Source organism: Podarcis cretensis (assembly GCF_951804945.1).
Source record: "Podarcis cretensis genome assembly, chromosome: 7".
NCBI lineage: Eukaryota > Metazoa > Chordata > Lepidosauria > Squamata > Lacertidae > Podarcis > Podarcis cretensis.
Window position 1 is genome coordinate 18,478,203 of NC_137176.1, and position 26,547 is coordinate 18,504,749.

The 26,547-nt window shown below is 42.6% G+C and overlaps 1 protein-coding gene across 4 annotated transcripts in view; it reads right to left on the minus strand.

The window, feature by feature from the left end:
• CDH12 (cadherin 12) overlaps positions 1 to 26,547 on the minus strand; it is a 678,501-nt gene that overhangs the window by 110,507 nt on the left and 541,447 nt on the right. For all 4 annotated transcript variants that reach the window (XM_079984946.1, XM_079984947.1, XM_079984949.1 and 1 more), the window contains one exon: positions 6,493 to 6,787. In XM_079984946.1, coding sequence (XP_079841072.1) covers positions 6,493 to 6,787 — 295 coding nt within the window. The remainder of the gene's footprint in view (positions 1 to 6,492; positions 6,788 to 26,547) is intronic.

Here is a 26,547-nt window from a genome sequence, read left to right on the forward strand (position 1 = left end):
CGTAAGTATCCTGCAATTTCATGAGAAATGCTGCTGTTTGATACACTTTCCCTCAAACCAGCTTCCATCCAATAAATAAAGCAGGAAATCCGTTCACAAGGTAGAAATTCTGCAAAACCCATTATCAATATAGTGGGGTGGAAGAACTGGGGGGGGGGGGTCATATTTGGCAACCAATGCACTCCTTTGGTTTCAGATAGTACATGGGTAGACGAGTCTAAAAAGTTCAGGACACAAATTTTCACAGCTGACTAGCAGCTATATTGGCTCATATACCAGAAGTAATGTACCATATTTTTCACTCTACAAGACACACCAGACCACAAGACGCACCTAGTTTTTGGAGGAGGAAAACAAGAAAAAATATATTCTGAATCTCAGAAGCCAGAACAGCAAGAGGGATCGCTGCGCAGTGAAAGCAACAATCCCTCTTACTGTTCTGGCTTTGGGGATAGCTGTGCAGCCTGCATTCGCTCCATAAGACGCACACACATTTCTCCTTACTTTTTAGGAAGGAAAATGTGAGTCTTATAGAGCAAAATATACGGTATTTAGCACTAACTCTCAAAGTGTATATTCCATTCTGACTAAACTAAGCCTCCTACACCTTCTATTCTTGATACTTCAGTTTGGGAACAGACACAATAATGTTGTAGTAAACATTAGAATATTATAGCCCCCCCCCCCATGTTTGATTTAATAGCTACCCTAACATTATCGCAATCAAACTAAATATTTAAGTGATCAATACTTGTTTGTTTATCATTTTATTACACAAAATATGGGGTTAACTTCAGGGCAAATGTCAGGTTGTTTGCCCCAGTTACCAAGGCACCTAGTTCTGGTCCTGCTATCATTTACTCTTCATTCTGCTAGGCTTCTGTTTAGAGACCTTCATATTAATCTGCTGAATTCTGAGCCATCCTTTGTAATTAGCTCCACTTTTGCTACTCTGTTAATAAACACTTTTTCTGTTTGGAAAGTGAGGAGGAATTAAATAACCTTTTAATGAGGGTGAAAGAGGAGAGCACAAAATATGGTTTGAAGCTCAACATCAAAAAACCTAAGATCATGGCCACTGGTCCCATCACCTCCTGGCAAATAGAAGGGGAAGAAATAGAGGCAGTGAGAGATTTTACTTTCTTGGGTTCCATGATCACTGCAGATGGTGACAGCAGTCACGAAATTAAAAGACCCCTGCTTCTTGGGAGAAAAGCAATGACAAACCTATATAGCATCTTAAAAAGCAGAGACATCACCTTGCAGACAAAGATCAGTATAGTTAAAGCTATGGTTTTCCCAGTAGTGATGTATGGAAGTGAGAGCTGGACAATAAAGAAGGCTGATCACCAGAGAATTGATGCTTTTGAATTATGGTGCTGGAGGAGACTCTTGAGAGTCCCATGGACTGCAAGAAGATCAAACCTATCCATTCTGAAGGAAATCATCCCTGAGTGCTCACTGGAAGGACAGATCCTGAAGCTGAGGCTCCAATACTTTGGCCACCTCATGAGAAGAGAAGACTCCCTGGAAAAGACCCTGATGTTGGGAAAGATGGAGGGCACAAGGAGAAGGGGACGACAGAGGATGAGATGGTTGGACAATGTTCTTGAAGCTATGAACATGAGTTTGACCAAACTGCGGAGGCAGTGGAAGACAGGAGTGCCTGGCATGCTCAGGTCCATGGGGTGACGAAGAGCTAAGACTAAACAACTAAATAATAACAACAACAACAAACCAAACTGCCAACAAACATTAAAAAAAAAAGCTGGTAGAATCACACAATATCTTCAACATTATTTTTTATTTTATTTTTTTAAAAAAACACAAAATCAAGTGTTGAGGTTGGGGAAGAATTTACAGTGACAAAACAGTTAGCAAGGTGCATTAAGCAGATGCTTTGTCAGTTGTATACAACTCTGACAGGACAAATTGCCAGTGCATTTCTTTATTCATTTTACTGCCATGCATTTTTAAACTTGCAACCTGCTCTTCCTCTTTGAAACACTATAAACAGATGTTCTGATGTACTTATATAGAGGTCACACTTGTTAAGCATAAGTGTGGAAAGAATTGCAGGGGATTCTATTTTCTTTCTGGCTTTGCCAGCAAGCATGCATAGAAATGACCTAAATAAATAAGATTTGTAGCTTGAAGCAAAATATAATTATGGGGTCAACAGGAAACAGCATGAACTATGACTCAACCCCTGTAAACATAGATAGCAAGGCAGAGAGTACAGAAAACTAGACTGTGAAGGATGAAAAGGGAGGGGCAGATCCCCTTCTCCCCACCCAAATTCCTCTCTGCTGCAAGGCACTGATAGTATCTGTGCACGTTCAATATCATTCAATACCATAGTCTCATGCTGAAAGCTATTTCTAATCTTGATAAGAGTAGTCTATCAGTAGAGGCCTCAGCTGTCAGATGCACCCAGGGAAGGAGCAAGGTCTCAGTGTCCAGGCAACAGAGGAGAGAGGAGGCAAAGAGGAAAGCAAATGAACCTGGCACATTAGGACCATAGCTCAGTAATGCAGAGCATGCAGTTAACAAGCAGAAGGTCCTGAGTTCATTCATTAAAGGGATAAGGTAGCCCTCTGGCTGAGAACCTGGAGAGACATTCCCAAGAAGAAAAGACAATACTGTACTGGGCGAGATGAACAAATTGTTGGGGTGCTGCAACTTTTGCAAGTAGATGGGGTCAGATTGTGGCCATTGTGAATAACTAAGAATGTTTCAGGGAAGGAACACATTCCAAAACAAACATACAAACCCCTTAGTAACCAAATATTAAACACCTTCCATAAGACCTTGCTAAACGGTCTCGGCTCAGTATACGTGAAGGAGCGTCTCCACCCCCATCTTTCAGCTCGGACACTGAGGTCCAGAGCCAAGGGCCTTCTGGCGGTTCCCTCATTACAAGAAGTGAGGTTACAGGAAACCAGGCAGAGGGCCTTCTCAGTAGTGGCGCCCACCCTGTGGAAAGCCCTCCCACCAGATGTCAAGGAAATAAACAACTATCTGACTTTTAGAAGATGTTTGAAGGCAGCCTTGTTTAGGGAAGTTTTTAATGTTTGATGTTTTATCATGTTTTTAATATTCTGCTCGAAGTTGCCCAGAGCGGCTGGGGAAACCCAGCCAGATGGGCAGGGTATAAATAATAATAATAATAATAATAATAATAATTATTATTATTATTATTATTATTATTATTATTGCTAAGCCAACGAAGGAGATGGCCACAGATACACAAGCAGAAGCAACTGATTGCATACGTTCCTGGGGCCTCCCACTGCCATGTCTGCAGCAAGTAATTGCTGTTGATATCTTAAAATGGTGGTGATGTAGAATATTTGTCTCACTTGCTCAAGTGTACTCAAACCAGAGGTGTGCATCCATTATCCAGTATGGTACGATGTCTCAAGCAGCTCCTACACAGGCCTATGCTCTTTGAGTAGCTACTACACAGAACTAATTTAATACTCAACCTTGAACAGCAGAGGTCATGAATGCCAACACCGACAGTATATCTATATGTGGTCTGAAGAGGAGGCTCAGTAATAGATTGGGTTTTTGAAAGGAAGCTGAGGTAGAAAGTAGGCCAGTCTACATCCTTAAAGAATGCTTTTAAAGCAATTTAGGAGACAAAATGAATGGCAGGAAGAGGAAATCTTAGATGAAAACAACCGTTTCATTTTGATGATTTATAAAAAAGCTGGTATTTTTTTTAGCTTACCAAAAAAATCATACAGTTATGACACATTATTTGTTTCAGCTGAAAGATCACCCGGAGGCAAAAGAATATCATTATCGAAGAATTCATGTATCAGAATACTAAATACAGGACAGCAAAGTCTTACATTGGCAGAAAAGCTAATGTTTGTTGCTTAGAAATTGTTGGTATTGCTAATGTAAGACTTTGCCATCCAGTATTTAGTTTTCTGATACATGAATTCTTCGATAATGATATTTCTCCAGACATCCAGTACATGCGAAGTCCCTCAGATTTATTTATTTTTTAATTCGGAATGTAATTTGCTCTTATTCTTTTGCATTGTGATTTGCTTTGATTTGTTATTAATTGGGATGAATTAATAAAAATTATTTATATAAAAAAGAAATTGTTGGTGATTAATTTAGCAGCAGAGGCATGACTTGGTCATTATGAGTATGGCTATTCTTATCACTATGCGTATGTCAAACTCTCTGATCTCTTCCCCCTTGAGCTTAAAAAGGGTAGCACAAATAATAATAAATTCACTCTCAATTTTGCCCACATAGGCAGAGAAGTCCTGATTTAAATACTGATTGAAAGGTCTATCATAATAGGTAAAGGGTAAAGGGACCCCTGACCATTAGGTCCAGTCGTGACCGACTCTGAGGTTGCGGCACTCATCTCGCTATATTGGCCGAGGGAGCCGGCATACAGCTTCCAGGTCATGTGGCCAGCATGACTAAGCCGCTTCTGGCGAACCAAAGCAGTGCACGTAAATGCCATTTACCTTCCCGCTAGAGCGGTACCTATTTATCTACTTGCACTTTGACATACTTTTGAACTGCTAGGTTAGCAGGAGCAGGGACAGAGCAACAGGAGCTCACCCTGTCACAGGGATTCAAATCGCCAATCTTCTGATCGGCAAGTTCTGGGCTCTGTGGTTTAACCCACAGCACCACCCCCGTCCCAGCTATCATAATAACTGGCCCTCAAAAGGGCATGCCCATCCAAACACCTCCCTTCTGTGTTTTGCCTCAAGGGGCAAACAACAGCTTTTTTCTGCATGAAGCAGAAAAAAAAATAGCAAGGGGTAAAGTTAAATCTACATCTCGCTGAGACTCGATCCCCCACACTACCAGGGGAGCATAACGGTAACCCCATGTAGTTGTATTGGCCACATGTGGGACTTCTACATATGAGATGTGTTTATGTTCAGGCTCCATTTTTGTAACTCTCATGTGCGCTGCATATGCAGTTGACACCTTACCAAAATAAGGTAAAGGTAAAGGTACCCCTGCCCGTACGGGCCAGTCTTGACAGACTCTGGGGTTGTGCGCCCATCTCACTTAAGAGGCCAGGGGCCAGCGCTGTCCGGAGACACTTCCGGGTCACGTGGCCAGCGTGACATCGCTGCTCTGGCCAGAGCCAGAGCCAGAGCCGCACACGGAAACGCCGTTTACATTCCCGCTGGTAAGCGGTCCCTATTTATCTACTTGCACCCGGAGGTGCTTTCGAACTGCTAGGTTGGCAGGCACTGGGACCGAGCAGCGGGAGCGCACCCCGCCGCAGGGATTTGAACCGCCGACCTTTCGATCGGCAAGCCCTAGGCGCTGAGGCTTTAACCCACAGCGCCACCTGCATCCCACACCCTTACCAAAATAATGCTGCTTTAAAAAGGGCTACTGTCATCATGGAAATCTCAGTGATTAAACATACTTCACACACATGGAGGAGACAGGTCACCTAGAATGATCTGGCAGCAATGACTCCCTTCAATCTCCCTTCAATCTTCCTGGCGCAACTTGCTGAGAGCACCAACACGTGTGAAGATACCCCTCAACCACTACAGCTCCCATCATCTGTGGCTACTGGCCATCCTTCCTGGGGATGATGCTCAACAATATCACCTCTATGGGCCAAGTGGATTATTTTGAGCACTTAATTGTCCATCTGTGGATTGCTATTACTTTAGATCCAAAAATTGTTTACATTAATGTATGAGTTTGTATTAGTGTTTACATGTATATCATCTGAACATGGATTAAGTTTGTTTTATTTTTGCTGCGCCATATGGGTCACTTTAAGAAAGATATTCTGTATCTGTGGATTGCCAACACCTGTAACCCAATCAATATTGTGCTTGTCCATATAACCCTACTTTGTAACAGTTGCTGCTTACTGCAGCTACTACCATGCCATAAGATCCACTGTCCTGTAATCTAACATATGGTATGCACAGCTATTTATGGTTTTATATTATTTTTGCTGTAAAATGCGTGAGATCATGATATTGTATTTATTTGCATCACTTAGTGATTTAACTACTGATGAAGCCCAGGACAGGGAAACAAGGCCAATATCCTTGTCTTAGACTCTGTGAAAGGATTTTGTGGAACTGTAACAACCTTTCATGTGGATGGTTTGGACTTTATGAACAGATTAAGTGGAACAGACACCATTACACAGATGGACCTTATGCATGAACCGACTAGAGAATGATCTGATCCACTGTGTCTTCTGCTTTGTTCGTTTCTTGAACTTTATGAGTTAACTTCTATTGAAATTTACAATTTGATACTATGAATAGTATACCTTATTTACCTAAGAACACAACCAGTTACGTCTCGTTTGTTTATTGAGGATGCTTTACGTGACCATATGTTTGTTTGTTGTTGTTTTGCCAGGTTCATTTCCAGAACAAATGAGGCTAAAGTGTGCAGGTTAGGTAAGAAGAGTTCCTTTAAAGAAGGAGAAGGAAGAAGAAGAGGCAGACTTACCTACTGGAGACATTTCAGGGACACTGGCAACGTAAGGCCCATCGAGAAATTTTGGTTCATTATCATTAATGTCCTGCACTTTGATGATGAACTCAGATTCGGGCTCCAGTGGCTTCCTCGTATCGATGTCCACTGCTTGAGCACGGAGGGTGTAGAAAGGCTTCTCTTCGCGGTCAAGGCTCTTTATGGCATGAATGTCCCCTGTGGTCTCGTCAATGGTAAACACTGTACCAGCACCATCTCCTGATAACGTGTACTTAACACTTCCCACTCCCTTGTCCAAGTCAGAATGAAGCTTAACAGAAAAAGAGAGAAAAGGTCAAAGTAATTAATAAGAGAAATTCATGGATGGAAGAACGGTAGCTTTTTCGTTTTAAGTATTAATCCAAAAATCATTTCAATCTCTAACGACATCAAATGGGAAAGTTGCTATTTCTGAGCAAGACAGGAACAATGCACAAACCCTTTGGGATCTTTAAGTGTACCTAACTCTGTTTATAGAAATTATTACAAATAACAACATGCAGATTATTTTATAATTCTTATCTCAGTTAGCCTCTGTGTTCTTCTGAGATTGATTAGACTGAGAGTCACCAGCCTGCCCATAGCCATCCAATCAGTGTGGGTTTGGACTTCAGTGATAGTTCAGGAAATGTCAGTTGCACTTCTTGTGTTGTTATCTTGGAGAAGGAAGCCCCAGGTTGGAGTTAATGCTATGCATAGATACAGGACATCTTGCTTAATGACACTTCCTGTACTTGACTTCAAATGGGTTTGCACATTTCCTGTACGGGGAAATGCATGAGGTACCAAGAGAACTTCGAATGTGCTTGATATAAACACAGGGAGTGTGACATAGTTGTTATTTCTGCAAATGCACTGTTAATGCTCCAAACCACTCTTAATTTCATAGATGAATCTGGTCCTCCTGTGATCAGTGCCACTATTCTAACCACTACCACACACTGGTTCTAAATTTAAGTACAGAGGTTTCCTTCTACTCAGGGACAGCCTGTTCCATTTCATTGCCTAAAAGGCAAAATTGAAAGGTCCTGCCTCCACTATCTAAACCCTCCCCATTATTTCCAAATCCACAGATTGTGTCCTCCAAATCATGGAGAGCCATGTGTTGTGGTGATATCACCAAACTGCCTTCTTGTTGCTGGGGCAGGCCTGCTTGGATGTCCTCTGCACCTCATTGGTTGCCCCTTTGTTGCTGGGGATAATTTTCTGTCGGTTGGGGTTTGATTGGCAACTAAGGGGCTATTTAAGGGGCTGCACAGGGCAAAGTACTTTCTCTTTCACATTGTGCAGCGGATCTCCCACCTTATAATTTAAGGTGGTGTTTTTGACCTTTCTATGCCTGTCTAGGGTCATCTGTTTTTGGAGCAGGGGCCCAGTAGGAATTTTGCCACTTGGCTGATTGGCTGGTGCTATTTGGTTTTTGCCTACCATGTAGCAAATCATCACAACTTTGTAAGGTTGGCGGTTAGGCATTAGTTCATTCTTTGGTGGTGGGGATTATGGATTGGCTGTGTCTGCCCCTCATTTTTGTTGCTGCTGCTGCTAGGGAATTCCATTAAAGGAATCCAGGGGCTCAATTTGCTCTGTCCGATTCCCTCTCAGGGGTAGGGCCATGCCAGAGTTCCTGGGAGCAGCTGGGGTGAACTAACAGGTGGAAATCTGCCTCTGTGTTCCCCCAGTATGTTTTCCCTTACTGACCTCTGGAGGTTCCAGTTGTCAGTCATGTTCCTGCTGGTGCATTGCAGCTGAATTGCACCAGAAGGAGCATAAACTAGTAAATAACAGTTTTTATTCATAATTTTACAACTATCCCGTGGTAGGAAAGTAGCAGGCCTGGCATATGGTTCCTCCTTTAGCCTAGTGCTATAAGTAGGATGGAGGGATATTAGCTTGTGGGGGGCATGCTTCCGTTGTTAGCTAATAGCACCAGTATTCCTCCTCTAACCACCAATCTTTCCTTTTTATCAACATTCCCATCCATGGTTAGGCCACTTCTGTGTTTTAAAAATACATCTATGAAGTACAGTAGTGTTATATGATAAAGAAGTACCCCCAAGTACAAAAAGAGTGCCTTAGTGATACCACTAATCTACTGAAGCCTGTCCTTCTGCACTTACAATTAAGCATTGTGACTTCCTTTCAGAGGAGACAACAGACCTGAAAACCCAGGATCTTAACACTGTTCCCAATTCCTATTAGAGACAGGGGAGGAATTCGTTCACGTCACTTTTTACAGAGGACTGATCCAATCCAACAATCCCAAAACTCACTTGCGAACCGAAGACAAACCTAAGTCACGGAATGTATTTCTCCAGATTTTGCTACGCAGTTTAGGTATACAAAAGTACAGACAAAAAAACACGTTTTATGTAAAATGCGTATTTAACATATGAATGCATTGAAAAGTGTGCATTTCATGTTAGCAAGTGCATATTTTAGTTAAAGTGTGCACTAAAATTCATGCCATGTAACTGCAGACTTTTGGATGGGATTGAGGCACTCTCTGGAGAAGATTTGGGGTGGGGGTAGGAAGTGGGAGTCATAGTAAAACTGCTCACATGGTGCTGGATACAACCATAAGAGCAGAACCTCCAAATGTCTGTATTTTCCAGAGACGGTCCTGGATTTACAGAAAGCATCCCGGTTTCTTTCTTTCTTTTTTTTAATAAACTTTATTAAGCAAGTTTTAAAAACCACATACAAAAATATAACAGAGATAATAACAACCATATAGGAAGAAAGCAAACACAGATGAAAAAGAAAGAAAAAAAAGAAAAGAAAAAAGAAAAAAATAAAGAGTAAAATATACAAAAGACTTACAAACTTACAAACCTACAAACAATAGACCTCCGTCCAACTCGGTTTAGGGTTACGTTATCTTATACTCTTTCTGCAGTTATTAATACCATCATACTAAAACGTGGTAGGTATTAAGTACCGTCTGCTGTTAAATTATTAATTCCAAAATTAACCTCCATATAACTTATAAATTTATTCCAATCATTTTTTAATTTATTGTGATGCCTAATTCTTTGTGTCAATCTCGCTAATTCTATGTACTGATGCAGTCTCACTTGCCAGTCTCTGATCGTAGGCATATCGGGGGATTTCCAATTTTGCGCTATTAAAATTCTAGCCGCCGCCGTGGCATACTGAAAAAAGGTTTGGTCCACATTCTTTATCTCCTCACCAATCATACCTAAGAGAAACGCCTCGGGTATTTTAGGGAAGTTATACTTCAATATTTTTTTCAATTCCTCGTAAATTTGTCCCCAGAATTTTTTCACCCCGTCACATCCCGGTTTCTGATTTGATCCTGGAATGTCCTGCTTCTCCTTAAGATGTCCCTATTTTCATCAGAGAAATGTTGGCGGGTATGGAGTTATGTGACCCCCTCCCCCCAAGCCAAGGGAAAAGCTAGCTATACAGTGGTACCTCTAGTGGCCTTCACCTCCAGTTACGTATCCTTCAGGATATGCATGCGGCAAACCTGGAAGTATTTTTCTGGGTTTCGCTGCGTGCACATGCGCAAAAGTGCTCTATGTGCCATGCACATGCGCAGAAGCGCTAAACCTCACCACACACATGCGCAGAAGCAGCACCTCCAGTTACAAATACTCGGGATGCGACCAGGCCTCTGGAACGGATCCCGTTAGCAATGGATCCACTGTAGAACCTTTAGAAGACATCTGAAGGCAGCCATGTATAGTTTTATTATGTTTATATATATGTTGGAAGCAACACAGAGTGGCTTGGGCAATCCAGTCAGATGGTTGGAGTGTAAATATCATCATCATCATCAAATAGGGTGTCCCTATTTTCATCAGAGAAATGCTGGAGGGTATCTACAAGATTTTGTGCATTCCTAAAAAAACCAAACCCAAAACTGTAGAAAATAGGATGGAATGGATCTCTGAATGAGTGTCAGTAAACCTGAAATGTGATGGAATTAGGCTGCTCAGAACATCACCACCTCCTATGACAAAATTCTCAGAGCACTAAAGCTTTTAAAATTTATGGCATGTGATATAACTCCTCTACCTTTCTGGAATATTTGCAGGTCCACCATAACTGAGCATACCTGCTCAATTTCAGCACTTTGAAACAGCTATGAGATAATAATAATAATAATAATAATAATAATAATAATAATAATTTATTATTTATACCCCGCCCATCTGGCTGGGCCTCCCCAGCCACTCTGGGCGGCTTCCATAGAAACCAAAAATACAGTAAAATATCACACGTTAAAAACTTCCCTGAACAGGGCTGCCTTAAGATGTCTTCTGAATGTCAGGTTTATTGCTTTGACATCTGCTGGAAGGGCGGGTGCCACTACCGAGAAGGCCCTCTGCCTGGTTCCCTGTAGCTTTGCTTCTCGCAATGAAGGAACCGCCAGAAGGCCCTCGGCGCTGGATCTCAGCATCCGGGCAGAACGATGGGGGTGGAGACGCTCCTTCAGGTATACTGGACTGAGGCCATTTAGGGCTTTAAAGGTCAGCACCAACACTTTGAATTGTGCTCGGAAACGTACTGGGAGCCAATGTAGGTCTTTCAAGACCGGTGTTATATGGTCTTGGTGGCAGCTCCCAGTCACCAGTCTAGCTGTCGCATTCTGGATTAGTTGTAGTTTCCGAGTCACCTTCAAAGGGAGCCCCACGTAGAGTGCATTGCAGTAGTCCAAGCGGGAGATAACCAGAGCATGCACCACTCTGGCGAGACAGTCCGCAGGCAGATAGGGTCTCAGCCTACGTACCAGATGGAGCTGGTAAACAGCTGCCCTGGACACAGATTTGACCTGTGCCTCCATGGACAGCTGTGAGTCCAAAATGACTCCCAGGCTGCACACCTGGTCCTTCAGGGGCACAGTTACCCCATTCAGGACCAGGGAATCCTCCACACTTGCCCGCCTCCTGTCCCCCCAAAACAGTACTTCTGTCTTGTCAGGATTCATCCTCAATCTGTTAGCCACCATCCATCCTCCAACCGCCTACAGACACTCACACAGGACCTTCACCACCTTCACTGGTTCTGATTTAAAAGAGAGGTAGAGCTGGGTATCATCCGCATACTGATGAACACCCAGCCCAAACCTCCTGATGATCTCTCCCAGCGGCTGCATGTAAATGCTGAAAAGCATGGGGGAGAGGACAGAACCCTGAGGCACCCCACAAGTGAGAGCCCAGGGGTCTGAACACTCATCCCCCACCACCACTTTCTGAACACGGCCCAGGAGGAAGGAGCGGAACCACTGTATGACAGTGCCCCCAGCTCCCAGCCCCTCTAGACGGTCCAGAAGGATGTTATGGTCGACGGTATCAAACGCCGCTGAGAGATCCAGCAGAACTAGGAAACAGCTCTTTGTGGAGTGCGCTTGCTCCCCCAGCACAGAAGGTCTTACTTGAAGGCTTCCCACAGGCGTCTAAGGTCAAGGTCAAGGACCCCTGGATGGTTAAGTCCAGTCAAAGGCGACTGTGAAGTTGCGGCGCTCATCTTGCTTTCAGGCTGAGGGAGCCAGTGTTTGTCCACAGATAGCTTTCTGGGTCATGTGGCCAGCAGGACTAAACCACTTCTGGCACAATGGAACACCGTGACGGAAACCAGAGCACACAGAAATACCATTTACCTTCCCAGCACAGCGATACCTAGTTATCTACTTGCACTGGCAGGCTTTCGAACTGCTAAGGTTGGCAGGAGCTGGGACAGAGCAACGGGAGCTCAGCCTGTTGCAGGGATTCAAACCGCCGACCTTCTGATCAGCAAGTCCAAGAGGCTCAGTGGTTTAGACCACAGCGCCACCCACGTCCCTTGTCCACAGCACCTATGCTAGGCTAGATAGGCCTCCAGTCTGATCTAGCAGGGCCGTTATTATGATAAATACCCATTTAAATAGAACGGATTTCTACAGGAGTAAAAGATAAAGTATGTTAGCTGGCTGTAACCTGTCTCATTCTGATATTACACTCTAAACAGAACTCCGGATTAACTTCAGCTTGTGGGTGTATGGGACACATTGAGAAACAGTTGTTTGTGTGTGTGGCGAGGTGGAACTATACACTGGCAGCCTCCAAGGCATCTGTTTCGTGGCGGTGTTATTGTTGACATTCCCTGAACTGGATCAGATGGCATGCAAAGATTAAAAAAAATACAAATACAAAAAAAAAAAATCTGCCACCAAGAGAAGCAGAGCATCTGCTGGGGCTTTCTAAAGAGCTGCTGTTTGACTTTTTGTTGCTTCCAACTTGTAAGGAAACAGAAAGCATTTGCACAGAATAAAGGCTTGCTCCTTTGATCCCAATGCATAAGTTATAAAAAAACCCCTCAAATCCTTCTTGGAGAACAGACATTTATTTTGGAACTGGAAAACGTCTGTTAATAGCCCTTTTGCATGCCACAAATGACACAACTTTACAATAGACTTAAAATGCATCACGTCCATTCCTTCTCCTCAAAGAACCGCAGAAAGTGTGAGTCAACAACTTGGGAAAAACAGACCCCGCCACTGGCCCTATATTTCAGGGACGTCCCTGATTTAGAGAAACCATCCTGGTTTCTGATTTGATCCTGGAATGTCCCGCTTTTCCCTAAGGTAAAAAGGTAAAGGTACCCCTGCCCGTACGGGCCAGTCTTGCCAGACTCTAGGGTTGTGCGCTCATCTCACTCTAGAGGCCAGGAGCCAGCGCTGTCCGCAGACACTTCCGGGTCACGTGGCCAGCGTGACAAACTGCATCTGGCAAGCCAGCACAGCACACGCAACGCCGTTTACCTTCCCGCTGGTAAGCGGTCCCTATTTATCTACTTGCACCCGGGGGTGCTTTCAAACTGCTAGGTTGGCAGGCGCTGGGACCGAACGATGGGAGCGCACCCCGCCGCGGGGATTCGAACCGCCGACCATACGATCGGCAAGTCCTAGGTGCTGAGGTTTTACCCACAGCGCCACCCACGTCCCTATCGCTTTTCCCTAGGATCTCCCTATTTTCATTGGAGAAATGTTGGAGGGTATGGAGTTATCTAACCCCCGAGCCATCTAAAGGCAATCCTGTATAGGGAATATTTTTTAAAATGTTTAATGTTTTATTATGTTTTTTATATACAGTGGTACCTCGGGTTAAGTACTTAATTCATTCTGGAGGTCTGTTCTTAACCTGAAACTGTTCTTAACCTGAAGCTCCACTTTAGCTAATGAGGCCTCCTGCTGCCGCTGCGCCGCCATCGTGCGATTTCTGTTCTCATCCTGAAGCAAAGTTCTTAACCTGAGGTACTATTTCTGGGTTAGCGGAGTCTGTAACCTGAAGCGTATGTAACCTGAAGCGTATGTAACTCGAAGTACCACTGTATGTTGGAAGCTGCCCTGAGTGCAGGGGCAACCCAATAAGATGTGTGGGTTATAAATAGTAAAATTATCATCATGGAATGGGAATGTCCCTATTTTCATCAGAGAAATTTTGGAGGGTATGGGATAAGGACTGTTGACTGAATACTCAGCACCCATACTAAACTACAAAGCTGAGGCTTAAATGGAGGGGGGCAGCGACCATGACAGTTACATTCTCATGAAACCACTAAAATTTAGTCATGTAAATAAATATGATCCACAATGTGCAGTCCTTTTGCAAGCAGAGCAACAGCTTTGTTTTCACAGCTCATTCCCCCACCTCATCACTTGTGGCCTGTTTACTTTTTTTATTTCAATGTTTTACCCACCCTGTGCGTTACCACCCTGACTGTAAAGAGTTTGGAATCCAAACATAAATAAAATACTGAAATAAAATGCAACATTTTCAATATTTGTAACAAGGATTCAAAGTAGAAAAGAACCATTGCTGCCTTCCTTTCAAGGACCTTACCTCATCCCTCAGTGAACCTTATTTTTTATCTCCAGCCCTCCCAGAAAAAACTAGAGAAGTGGTTTACTTGACAACAGGGTTACATCTTCAATTGGTTCAATTCCACATCCTTCAGCATTCTCACCTAGGGATGTCAGAGAATTCCAACAAAAACAGAAATGGAAATTGCTGGTGTTCACTTATCCATCCCATCTGGAACATGAATCAATGTGGCAAAAATATTGGTATTCACTTTTGTAGATTTTTTTTCAGTCCATAAAGGTAAAGGTAAAGGGACCCCTGACCATTAGGTCCAGTCACAGATGACTCTTTATTGGCCGAGGGAGCCGGCATACTGCTTCCAGGTCATGTGGCCAGCATGACTAAGCCACTTCTGGCGAACCAGAGCAGCACACGGAAATGGCGTTTACCTTCCCGCCGGAGCGGTACCTATTTATCTACTTGCACTTTGACGTGCTTTCGAACTGCTAGGTTGGCAGGAGCAGGGACCGAGCAATGGGAGCTCACCCCATCACGGGGATTTGAACCACCGACCTTCTGATCGGCAAGTCCTAGGCTCTGTGGTTTAACCCACAGCACCACCCGCATCCCTTTTCAGTCCATAAATGGTACCTAATTGATTTCATCCCTCCCCTTTCATTGCATTTCCTTTGCTTTGAAATGAATGTCATAATGATGTTATAGGTTTTGGTAGAATTAGCAAAAGTTAGAATGAAGGTGTGCCAAACACAGAAATTCCTGCACTTAGCCTACGCTAACAGACCAGATTAGCCTGGTAAGGCTGGCCTGAATTCAGCCTTAAGAAACATAGAAGATTCATGACCCTGACAAAAGGTGAGACATTCAGCAGCTGACAATGAAGCTGGAGGTTGCCAAGCTTGTGTGATGGCTCCACAGCAAGACAAGAGTTCTTTTAAAACTGAGGTTTTGAGCAGGGGCTTTGGGGTAGAAGAAAAGGAGGGGACAGAACTCCACATGGGAGCTGAAGGCCAGAACCATCTTGGCAGGCTGGGAGATGCTCAGGATGCCTTGGAAATCTAGTGCTGCATGGCTGGGTGACAAGCTGCTGTTGAGATGTAACACACTGATGATCAAGGTGTCTCCCCTGCCAGGTAAGTTGAATGCAATGTTCAAAAAAGAGATGTCAGAAAGAGGTTTTCAGGAAAAGAAATCTAGGTTTCATTAAGAAATCTTGAATAGTGATGTTAAAATTTTATCAAAAATGTATAAATTATTACTTGAGTTGCATACAAAGGATGAAGAAGTAAAATCAGTTATGATTCAGTGGGCCAAAGATTTTGGTTTTAATATACAATTTGATGAGTAGATAAAATTGTGGAAAGAAGGAATGAAATTCACTGCATGCACTACAATAAAAGAAAATGTTATGAAAATGATGTATAGATGGTATGTAACACTTGTGAAACTTGGTAAGATGTATAAAGTCAGTAATAAATGTTGGAAATGTCAGGGAAAAAAAGGAACATTTTATCACATGTGGTGGAAGTGTAAGAAAGTAAAAGGTTTCTGGGAAATGATTTATAATGAGATGAAGAAAATGTTGAAATATACTTTTGTTAAGAAACCAGAAGCATTTTTATTAGGAATATTAGGGAATGAAATTAAAAAGAAGGATGTGAAGTTATTTAGGTATGCAGTGACAGCAGTTAGAATTTTGATGGCCCAGAAATGGAAACAGGAAGAAATGCCGACGAGGGAAGAATGGAGAATGAAACTGATGGAATACGCAGAAATGGATAAATTAACGGGGAAAATTCAGAACCAACGCGATCAGAGATTCACTGAGGACTGGAATAAATTTACAGAGTATATCAAAAATGTATGTGAGGAACAATTAACGCTTGTTGGCTTTCAAGAAGCTCTGTGAAAATGATTGATAGAAATGTTGCTTAAAAGATATGATGAGATTAAGATTGTTAAAGCACAATATAAATTTAAGAAATGTGAGTAATTGTGATAATATGGAAAATTGTCAGACAGGCTGAGGGAAGCCTAAAAGATGTATATGTTAGAAGTGGATGTTAAACATGGATGGAATGCATATTGGAAATTGAATAAAAATTAATCATAAAAAAGAGAGATGTAACGCACTGAACGCTCTCCAGAACAGACTCAGGTGTAAATATGTGTTAATGAACAATATCTCTGATATGACAGTCTCCACTTCTTCTTGATTCCCAACGGAAACACGACCCTGGCCATTTGAGCTAACTCTTAGGGGCTGAGGGGTCTTCACACCCCACAATAAAACATTTCAGGGGGGCAGACCTCCCCAGTCAATGAACATTGCCATTCAAAGGTGTGTGTGTGTACTGCATCATGTGATTTATTATGTGGGGGCAGGGCTTACCTGGGCCCCCACAATGTTTTATTGAAGTTGGCACCCCTGACCCTGGGTAAGTGCCTGGAGCCCCCTGAAATTCTGCTACAACTCAGTAGAGATTAGGGGTGCTGTGCAACCTTTGTAATAATAACTACATAAGTAATTAATTACATAAATTAGGTAGTTTTGCCACAGGGGAGCATACCCTCCAACATTTCTCCAATTAAAAAAGGGAGATCCTATTCTGTAATTGATAATAAAAATAATAATGTTACAATTTATACCTGACCCATCCAACTGGGTTGCCCCAGATAATCTGGATGACTTCCAACACATATAAAAACATAATAAACAATTAAACTTTTTTATTTTAAAAAACTTTTCTAACCTTTAGAAGTCTTCTAAAGTTATGAAGTTACTTATCTCCTTGGCTCGGGGGGCACATAACCCCATACCCTCCAGCTTTTCTGTTATGAAAATAGGGACATCCTAATAAAAAGTGGAACATTCTGGGATCAAAGCAGAGACTAGATGGCTTCTGTAAATCTTGGACTGCCTGTGGAAAATAGGGATGCTTGGAGCGTCTGGGACAATGCAATGAGTAGCATAGTTTTTGGAGGAAGGCAAACTGCAGCAGAAAACCAGTACAGTATGCAGTCAATACAGGGTAGAATGGACAGCAGTGCCTCTTTACTTTTCTTCTCAACACTTAGGAAGTTTCTTTCTCCTTTCAAATCAACCCAGAACGTCAGCAAGGAGAGGAAATGAGCTCTTTGCTCTCCCAAATGGTGAGAAAATGGAAGAATGGGTTCTACAAGCTTAAATAGACAGTATGGTATAATGGTTAGCATGTCAGACCTGGGAGACCAGGGTTCATTTTTTTTTTTAATAATATTTTATTGAGTTTTACAAAGAACAAAGAAAAAAGAAAAATTTAACAATCCAACATAAAAATCCACAGATGTTACAAAAAAAGAGAAAGAAAACACACGAAAAGAAAAAAGAAAAAGAAAAACACAGAAAAAAGCAAATTTAGCATTTTTAAAAAAACCTCGCTTTCCGATTATAACCTTCAAAACCTTATTTTCCTTACTTCCACCCGCCTCCCGTTCTTGTATTCCATTTAATAATTAATTCAGCAGGATCATTCGTTATTCATTTTCATCCTTTATCCCTCCCTTTGTACTCTTATTTAACTTGATCACTAGAACCCCTTCGTTTCATTTTCAATGTCCTCCATATTCAAAGGTTTTACAATGTTTTTGTAGATAGGCTTTGAACTTCTTCCAATCCTCTTCTACCTGCTCTTCTCCTTGATCTCGGATTCTTCCAGTCATTTCAGCCAGTTGCATATAGTCTATTACTTGCATCTGCCATTCTTCCACGGTGGGTAGATCTTGCGTCTTCCAGTGCTTCGTTATGAGTATTCTTGCTGCTGCTGTAGCATACATAAAAAAGGTTCTGTCCTTCTTTAACACCAATTGGCCGACCATACCCAGGAGAAAGGCCTCTGCTTTCTTCAAGAAGGTATACTTAAATACCTTTTTCAGTTCATTATATATCATCTCCCAGAAAGCCTTAATCCTTGGGCACGTCCACCAAAGGTGAAAGAATGTTCCTTCAATTTCTTTACATTTCCAACATTTATTATCGGGCAGATGATAGATTTTTGCAAGCTTGACTGGGGTCATGTACCACCTATATATCATTTTCATAATATTCTCTCTTAAGGCGTTACATGCCGTAAATTTCATACCGGTGGTCCACAACTGTTCCCAGTCAGCAAACATAATGTTATGACCAACATCTTGTGCCCATTTTATCATAGCGGATTTTACCGTTTCATCCTCAGTGTTCCATTTCAACAGCAGATTATACATTCTCGACAATATCTTAGCATTGGGTTCTAACAGTTCTGTTTCCAACTTTGATTTTTCCACCTGGAAACCATTTTTCCTATCTAAATTATAAGCCTCTCTTACTTGAAAATAATGTAGCCAGTCTCGCACCTTATCTTTAAGTTTCTCATAACTCTGCAATTTCCATTTGTCTCCCTCCTGCTCCAAAATTTCCCAATATTTAGGCCAATTAGATTCCATGTTAAGTTTTTTCAAGGCCTTTGCTTCCATAGGTGAAAGCCACCTTGGGGTTTTATTCTCCAACAAATCTTTATACTTCACCCAGACCTTAAACAGTGCTTTCCTGACAATATGGTTTTTAAATCCCTTATATATTTCAGCCTTACCGTACCACAGGTATGCATGCCACCCAAAAACATTATCATATCCTTCCAAATCTAAAATGTCCGTGTCTTCAAGAAGCAGCCAATCCTTCAACCAGCAAAAAGCTGCTGCTTCATAATATAACTTAAGGTCTGGCAGGGCAAACCCCCCTCTTTCCTTTACATCAGTGAGAATTTTATATCAAATCACACTGGGTGACCCTTGGGCCAGTCACTACCTCTCAGCTCACCTCACAGGGTTGTGGTGCCCTTTCAAATCTTGTGACCTTGTGATTTTGGACCATGTGATCCAAACTGCTCCACACTGCTGGAAAAGGAATGGAAGAATTGCATGACACTTCCAAAGCTGGGGTCATCCCCGCCCCACCCGCAAGCAATTAAGATTTCTGTCCATCTTCCATCAAAAATGTATATTTTGCTGGGAAAGTGACCAGTTTTCAACTCAGTCCCATTACCCTCTTTTCCGATAGCCACCAGAAGCATTTGATTCATTACTGAAAATTTACAGCCTCTTGTTTAAGAGGAGCATAACAAACCCCACGCAGCAGTACACTAATAGAGAATGTGTGTGATAAAAACGAGCTGCCTGTAGCTCTCTTTGAGAAACTGTTTATTAAGAGCTTTGTCTGGATTGACTTCAAAATGATTATCCTTTGTCATTTTGCCTGCCACAGCACTGCGCTAAAGTCAATAAGGAGAGCGGTAGTCTTCTTTATGGGATTTGCCAAAGCAGAGTGCTCTTAGTCTATTCAATCGAAGAATGCATAATAGCTGTGATCATCTGGATTATCACCACACAAAGATGGATATCAAAGGTCTTGAAGTAGCAGCAGAGCAAATACTTTGCCTAACCTACAATGGTAAGCCGGAATGTGCAAATCAGAGCTGTTGGCTTGTCTATGTTTTCTCTGCATTTTGTATTCTGCTACAGATATTTCAACTATAAGGATATAGTGACTTGGAAAGGATTGAGTCCCTTTTTTCTGTATTCTAAAATTGATGTCTATGACCTATACAATTCCTGTAATAGTTTATGCTACAGTCTTATACTTATCCAGGAGCATGTCCCATTGAAGAAGAAGAAGAGTTTGGATTTGATATCCCGCTTTATCACTACCCAAAGGAGTCTCAAAGCGGCTAACATTCTCCTTTCCCTTCCTCCCCCACAACAAACACTCTTTGAGGTGAGTGGGGCTGAGAGACTTCAGAGAAGTGTGACTAGCCCAAGGGCACCCAGCAGCTGCATGTGGAGGAGCGGAGACGCGAACCCGGTTCCCCAGATTACGAGACTACCGCTCTTAACCACTACACCATACTGGCTCTCATTGAACTAAAAAAATCTACAGAAGAAAACACGTCAGTACGTTTCCGAGCACAATTCAAAGTGTTGGTGCTGACCTTTAAAGCCCTAAAAGGCTTTGGCACTGTATATCTGAAGGAGCGTCTCCACCCCCATCATTCATTTAAGATCCAGCTCCAAGAGCCTTCTAGTGGCTCCCTCACTGCAAGAAGTTGCAGGGGACCAGGCAGAGGGCCTTCTCGGCAGTGGCACCCTCCCTGTAGAATGTTCTCCCATCAGATGTCAAGGAGATTGATAACTATATAACATTTAAAAGACATCTGATGGCAGTCCTGTTCAGGGACGTTTTAATGTTTGATGTCTTAACTGGTTTTAATTTGTTGGAAGCTGCCCAGAGTGGCTGAGGGAACCCAGTCAGATGGGTGGCAAACAAACAAACGAATGAATGAATGAATAAATAAATGTCATTATCAACATCGTCATGAAGTTGTTACAATAACATTTGTTACATTTAACATTTGGAAAAAGAAGGTGCCGGTATTGCGTAACCTTGATTACCCTCAGAAAAAAAGCACAGTGTAAAGTAAGCCAACATAAGGCACACCAGATCCTAAGCCTGGCAGAGGAAAAGCAAGCTTTTGAAATAGTGTTTGAATTACACTACCCTGTTTGCTTCGTATAGTTAAAGCTATAGTTTTTCCAGTAGTGATGTATGGAAGTGAGAGCTGGACCATAAAGAAGGCTGATCGCCGAAGAATTGATGCTTTTGAATTATGGTGCTGGAGGAGACTCTTGAGAGTCCCATGGACTGCAAGAAGATCAAACCTATCCATTCTTAAGGAAATCAGCCTTGAGTGCTCACTGTTAGGACAGATCCTGAAGCTGAGACTACAATACTTTGGCCACCTCATGAGAAGAGAATACACCCTGGAAAAGACCCTGATGTTGGGAAAGATGGAGGGCACAAGGAGAAGGGGACAACAGAGGACAAGATGGTTGGACAGTGTTCTCGAAGCTACCAGCATGAGTTTAACCAAACTGCGGGAGGCAGTGGAAGACAGGAGTGCCTGGCGTGCTCTGGTCCATGGGGCACGACTAAACGACTAAACAACAACAACACCTAAATAGTGCATTTAATATTTTTAAAAATGCATGTCTGAGAGGCTACAACTCATTATATGTATATACAACAGCAAGCATAAAAGCTATGTATAGGTAGTTGCCTTAATCCAACCAGCCTATCTGCATGTTTCCCAGGATGCACACCGAGTTGTGGGCATGGAAGTGATGCCTCATTCACTTCCAGGTAGGGGAATGTATTTGTGATAGAACTTTCTTTGAGTCAGTGAAAAAGGTGGGCTTTTAGGGGGTTGGAACACACAATACATTAACTTACCATTATGAATGTGGGCTGATATATAATATTTCCATGCCTAAGCAAGAGCAAGGCCTTTTAGGTAGCTGCCCCACAGCTGAAAAACAATGAAGGAACAGATCGTTCCCTGGAACAAGTGTGGGGAACTGGCTTTTGGTTTTCCTAGAACAGGGATGGAGAAGTGGATCACTGCATATTTGGTGCTGCTGAGAGCAAGCTCATTTGAATGTGTATTCACTTTGCCCATGAGCTGATTGGTGCTAACAGCCAGGGGCATAGCATGGAGGGAGGGCTAGGGGGGCATAGCCCTAAGCACATGATTTTGAGTAGGCATGAACCAAGCACCCCCATGCAGGAATCCCCATCCCACCCTGCCTGCCACTGGGGGACTCTGGTAAGTCTTCACTAATCCTGGAGGGTTCATTCCACCATTTTAGCAGTAAATGATTGAAAAGTACAGCAATGACAAACCTAGACAGCATCTTAAAGAGCAGAGACATTACCTTGCCAACAAAGGTCCATATAGTTAAAACTATGGTTTTCCCAGTAGATGGAGGGCAAAAGGAGAAGGGGACGACAGAAGACAAGATGGTTGGATGGTTGGATTGTTCTCGAAGCTACCAGCATGAGTTTGACTAAACTGCGGGAGGCAGTGGAAGACAGAAGTGCCTGGCGTGCTCTGGTCCATGCGGTCACGAAGAGTCGGACATGACTAAACAACAACCCTGTTTGCTGGCTTAATTTAAACCAGGTTGGCAGTTCACTACACTGCGTTGAATGGACTTGGGATCCAACCTAAGTCTCTCACTTTTTGGTCCTGAGGGTCTTCCGCTGGTTGCAGCTCTGCCAGAAACCTTCTAAATCCTAACCCCACACATCATAGAATCATAGAGTTGGAAGAGACCACAAGGGCCATCGAGTCCAACCCCCTGCCAAGCAGGAAACACCATCAGAGCACTCCTGACATATGGTTGTCAAGCCTCTGCTTAAAGACCTCCAAAGAAGGAGACTCCACCACACTGCTTGGCAGCAAATTCCACTGTCGAACAGCTCTTACTGTCAGGAAGTTCTTCCTAATGTTTAGGTGGAATCTTTTTTCTTGTAGTTTGGAACCATTGCTCCGTGTCCGCTTCTCTGGAGCAGCAGAAAACAACCTTTCTCCCTCCTCTATGTGACATCCTTTTATATATTTGAACATGGCTATCATATCACCCCTTAACCTCCTCTTCTCCAGGCTAAACATGCCCAGCTCCCTTAGCCGTTCCTCATAAGGCATCGTTTCCAGGCCTTTGACCATTTTGGTTGCCCTCCTCTGGACACGTTCCAGTTTGTCAGTGTCCTTCTTGAACTGTGGTGCCCAGAAGTGGACACAGTACTCCAGGTGAGGTCTGACCAGAGCAGAATACAGTGGCACTATTACTTCTCTTGATCTTGATGCTATACTCCTATTGATGCAGCCCAGAATTGCATTGGCTTTTTTAGCTGCTGCGTCACACTGTTGGCTCATGTCAAGTTTGTTCACACATCGCCAGATCTTGCTATAAAAGATTGCCCTATTAAGTGAATTTTTACTATATTACTGATGTGTGGCCCTTGTACTTTTAGTCACTCCATCAAAACATGTACAAAACATGGTATCTTATATCTCTAATACTTTGAGTACAGTCGCTGATCTTAAAATGAATGCTATTTTGTGTGTGTGTGTGTGTGTGTGTGTGTGTGTGTTACCTTAAACTGTTAGGATTTATAGCTTGATTTACATTGTACTAATGTGATGAAATTGCTAAATGTATTCAATAATCTATCCCTATCTAACAGACGTATCAAATAATAGCTAAACCATTTCTCTGCTGGTGTCTGTCTTTTTTTCTTTTTTCTGCAATAACCTGATTCATAAATTGGAGTAGAAAACTCATCTCATTTAATTATATTGCTTGGGAGACATTCATGAACTTTACGTAAGTATTATTTTAAGAAAGTTGACTATTTTTAATTTAAATAAAATATACATTTGTTTGGTTTGTCAGGCAATTAAGCAGAGTAACTAATTGAGCCTGAAATTGAAATGAATTTAATAGCCATTCACCTCCTCTATAAAAACAGGGTGGTTCACTGTACCAAGAGATATTGACTTAACAAGTAATTAATGGCTATTTAATGCAATAGGAATGATCTTGCTAATATGGGTGTTCTCCATGGGGCTCAAAAGAGCCTGTTCCACCCTCCTCAATGACTATTTTAAGGTCATTTCAAAGAATGGGAAGCCTGGGTGCATCTCCTGTATTCACACTCAACCTGTCTTATTTGCATAAAAGAAGTTACTCAAATATTTGAATGAGAGCATAGAGATACAGAGATGTTAGGAGCTCTACCCTTACAGAGATAACTGCTTCCACGAGGTTCATCCATTTAATGCATTAACACACTAAACATACAATACAATACAAATCTTTATTAGGGTCATAGGCCAGCATAGATGAAGCATAGATTATGGTGGAAAAGTCAGAAACGTATACAGTGGTACCTCGGGTTAAGTACTTAATTCATTCCGGAGGTCTGTTCTTAACCTGGAACTGTTCTTCACCTGAAGTACACTTTAGCTAATGGGCCTCCTGCTGCCACTGTGCCGCCGGAGCACAATTTCTGTTCTTATCCTGAAGCAAAGTTCTTAACCTGAAGCGCTATTTCTGGGTTAGCGAAGTGTGTAACCTGAAGCATATGTAACCCGAGGTACCACTGTACTTCATTTTAACCTTCCAACGTTTGAGCCAGTTCGGTTCTCTCAGTTTCTCATTTCTTCATTCATAAACTCAGTTCAAACCCAGTGGACCCATTCCATCAATGTGGGGGTTTGTGGAATGATGAACAGGTCCTGGCCCCAATGCCATACCAATTCTTACCCTGCCTGTTGCTGTCGATAAAGATTTGACCTGATTTTATCCCATCACCGTTCTGCAGCCTGGTTATTTGCTGCTCTTGTGGGTCATGTAATATGCTTGCCTGGGCAATAAATATAAGGGTACTGCTGCCCAAAATGGTCCTTTGAGGCCAAACAATCTCCTGGCTATTCTATTCTGCTGCTAAGGTGTTGCAATTGGTGATTTGGGGTCTCTCTCTCTCTCTCTCTCTCTCTCTGTGTGTGTGTCATTTTTTGTTCTTTGGTTTAAGTACTTTGATCATTTTATGTTTTGTTCTTTAGCATTGCTTGTATTAGCTGCCTTAAGGAAACTATGCCCAAATGTCAGGATATAAATATTTTAAATTACTTAATAAATTAGGCAGCTCAACCACTTTCTCTCATGCTTGAAAGGCTCTTTAACCCCTTCTTCCCTAGTGTGAATCACAAATGTGTTATCTGAAAGTTATTGACCATAGCAGCTCACTCTCACGGGAAGTTAAGAGACAGGGAAGGAAAAAAATGAAGAGCTGAGGTCTTTAAATGGAGGAATCTGCCAAAGCCTCTATTGCTGTTCACATTAGGAGAAGGTTAACAAGTTCTTTGCTTTTCTCTCAGATGTTATTGGGCTGAGTCAGTGTTCGTTGCTCTCTAGTTATAGCTTAGATGAAAATTATACCCCTGGCGTGCGTTACCTGTGGGATACCTCATAGAGGAGGAGGAACAGAAGGCCCCAGCCATACAACAAGCCTTGGATCAGACTCCATCTGGGGGTGAGGAGCCAGGATCCAGCGGTGAGGCTGGGGAGGGGGTCATTACACCAGGGGGAAGTTCAACCCCTGACATTGGTCCCAAGCCAAATGAAGAGGCAGTACATTAACTGTCACATAGATAGCTACTCTATCTGGAAAAGTGACAACAAGGATTCATCAGGAGATCAGGAGTAAAGATACCCTAGGAAGTAAGACCTTTCTCTCAGAGTTGATAGGAGTCTGCTGAAACTGGGGTGTGGCTTCAACAGCTCCAGATTATTATTATTTTTATAAACACACATGCACACACACACACACACACACACACACACACACACAGTGTTTGTCTGGAAAAGCTGCTGGAATATTTGTGCACCAGTCCAACCTGCTACCGGATTGCCTGCCTATACCAGACCAAACTGTGGCCTGTTCTGACTTTCCCCTGAACCTTGCTGTCAACACTGCTTGCTTGGACTCTGGCTTTGAACCAGTCCTGAATACCGTTTTAGTTTTTGCCAGCAGGTCTCCTGGTTAATCAGGTTCCCCTCTTGTAAAAGAACCGCCCCCTGGGGACTTAAACAATAGAACTTATCAAATTAATTCAGAATTTAACACACCACAGGTTTTTCACTCATAAAGCTGTGCCACTCAGAAGAAATCATGTCACGCTGCGAAGGCCGATCAGTGCACTTTGCAACGTAAAAGGGTCTCTCTGCAGCTTCACTTTGTGCTTCAGTGGAAAAATTAAGTCCAGCAACAAAGAGACAGGGGGTGGGAAAAAAAAAAACCCTCTCATTAAGTGTTATTGAGGCAGTCACTAAGGAAGGAACTCTCTGAGGAAGTAGTAGATAAAACGATCTTGGAAAGGACAGAAAAAGAAAAAGAAATGAGCCTCTTTTACAAGGTTAACAACTCAAAGTCCGTCGCTGAAGGCCAAGCAGATATAATAGTGGGATTGCATGCAAAGTGGGGAAAAGAGTAAATGCAGATGTCAAGGCATGTCAGCAGTCTGAAGGATTGAGGTTGTTTGAGCTGAAACACTGCTTTTTAGAAAATTCCAAATCCAGCAAACATTTCAAAATCTGAATTTGACCTGTAGAACAGGGTGGAGAAGCCTCTCTAGTCCAAAGGGCTACGTTTCCACTTGGGCAACTCTTCTGGGGTTTGTAGGGCAGCGGTGGGTGGAGCCAGAACCCCCCCCCCCCAAAAAAAGTGGTGACTATTATATTCAAGCCACTGAAAACTTAGAGGTTTCTCTGACTTATGTAAGCTCCT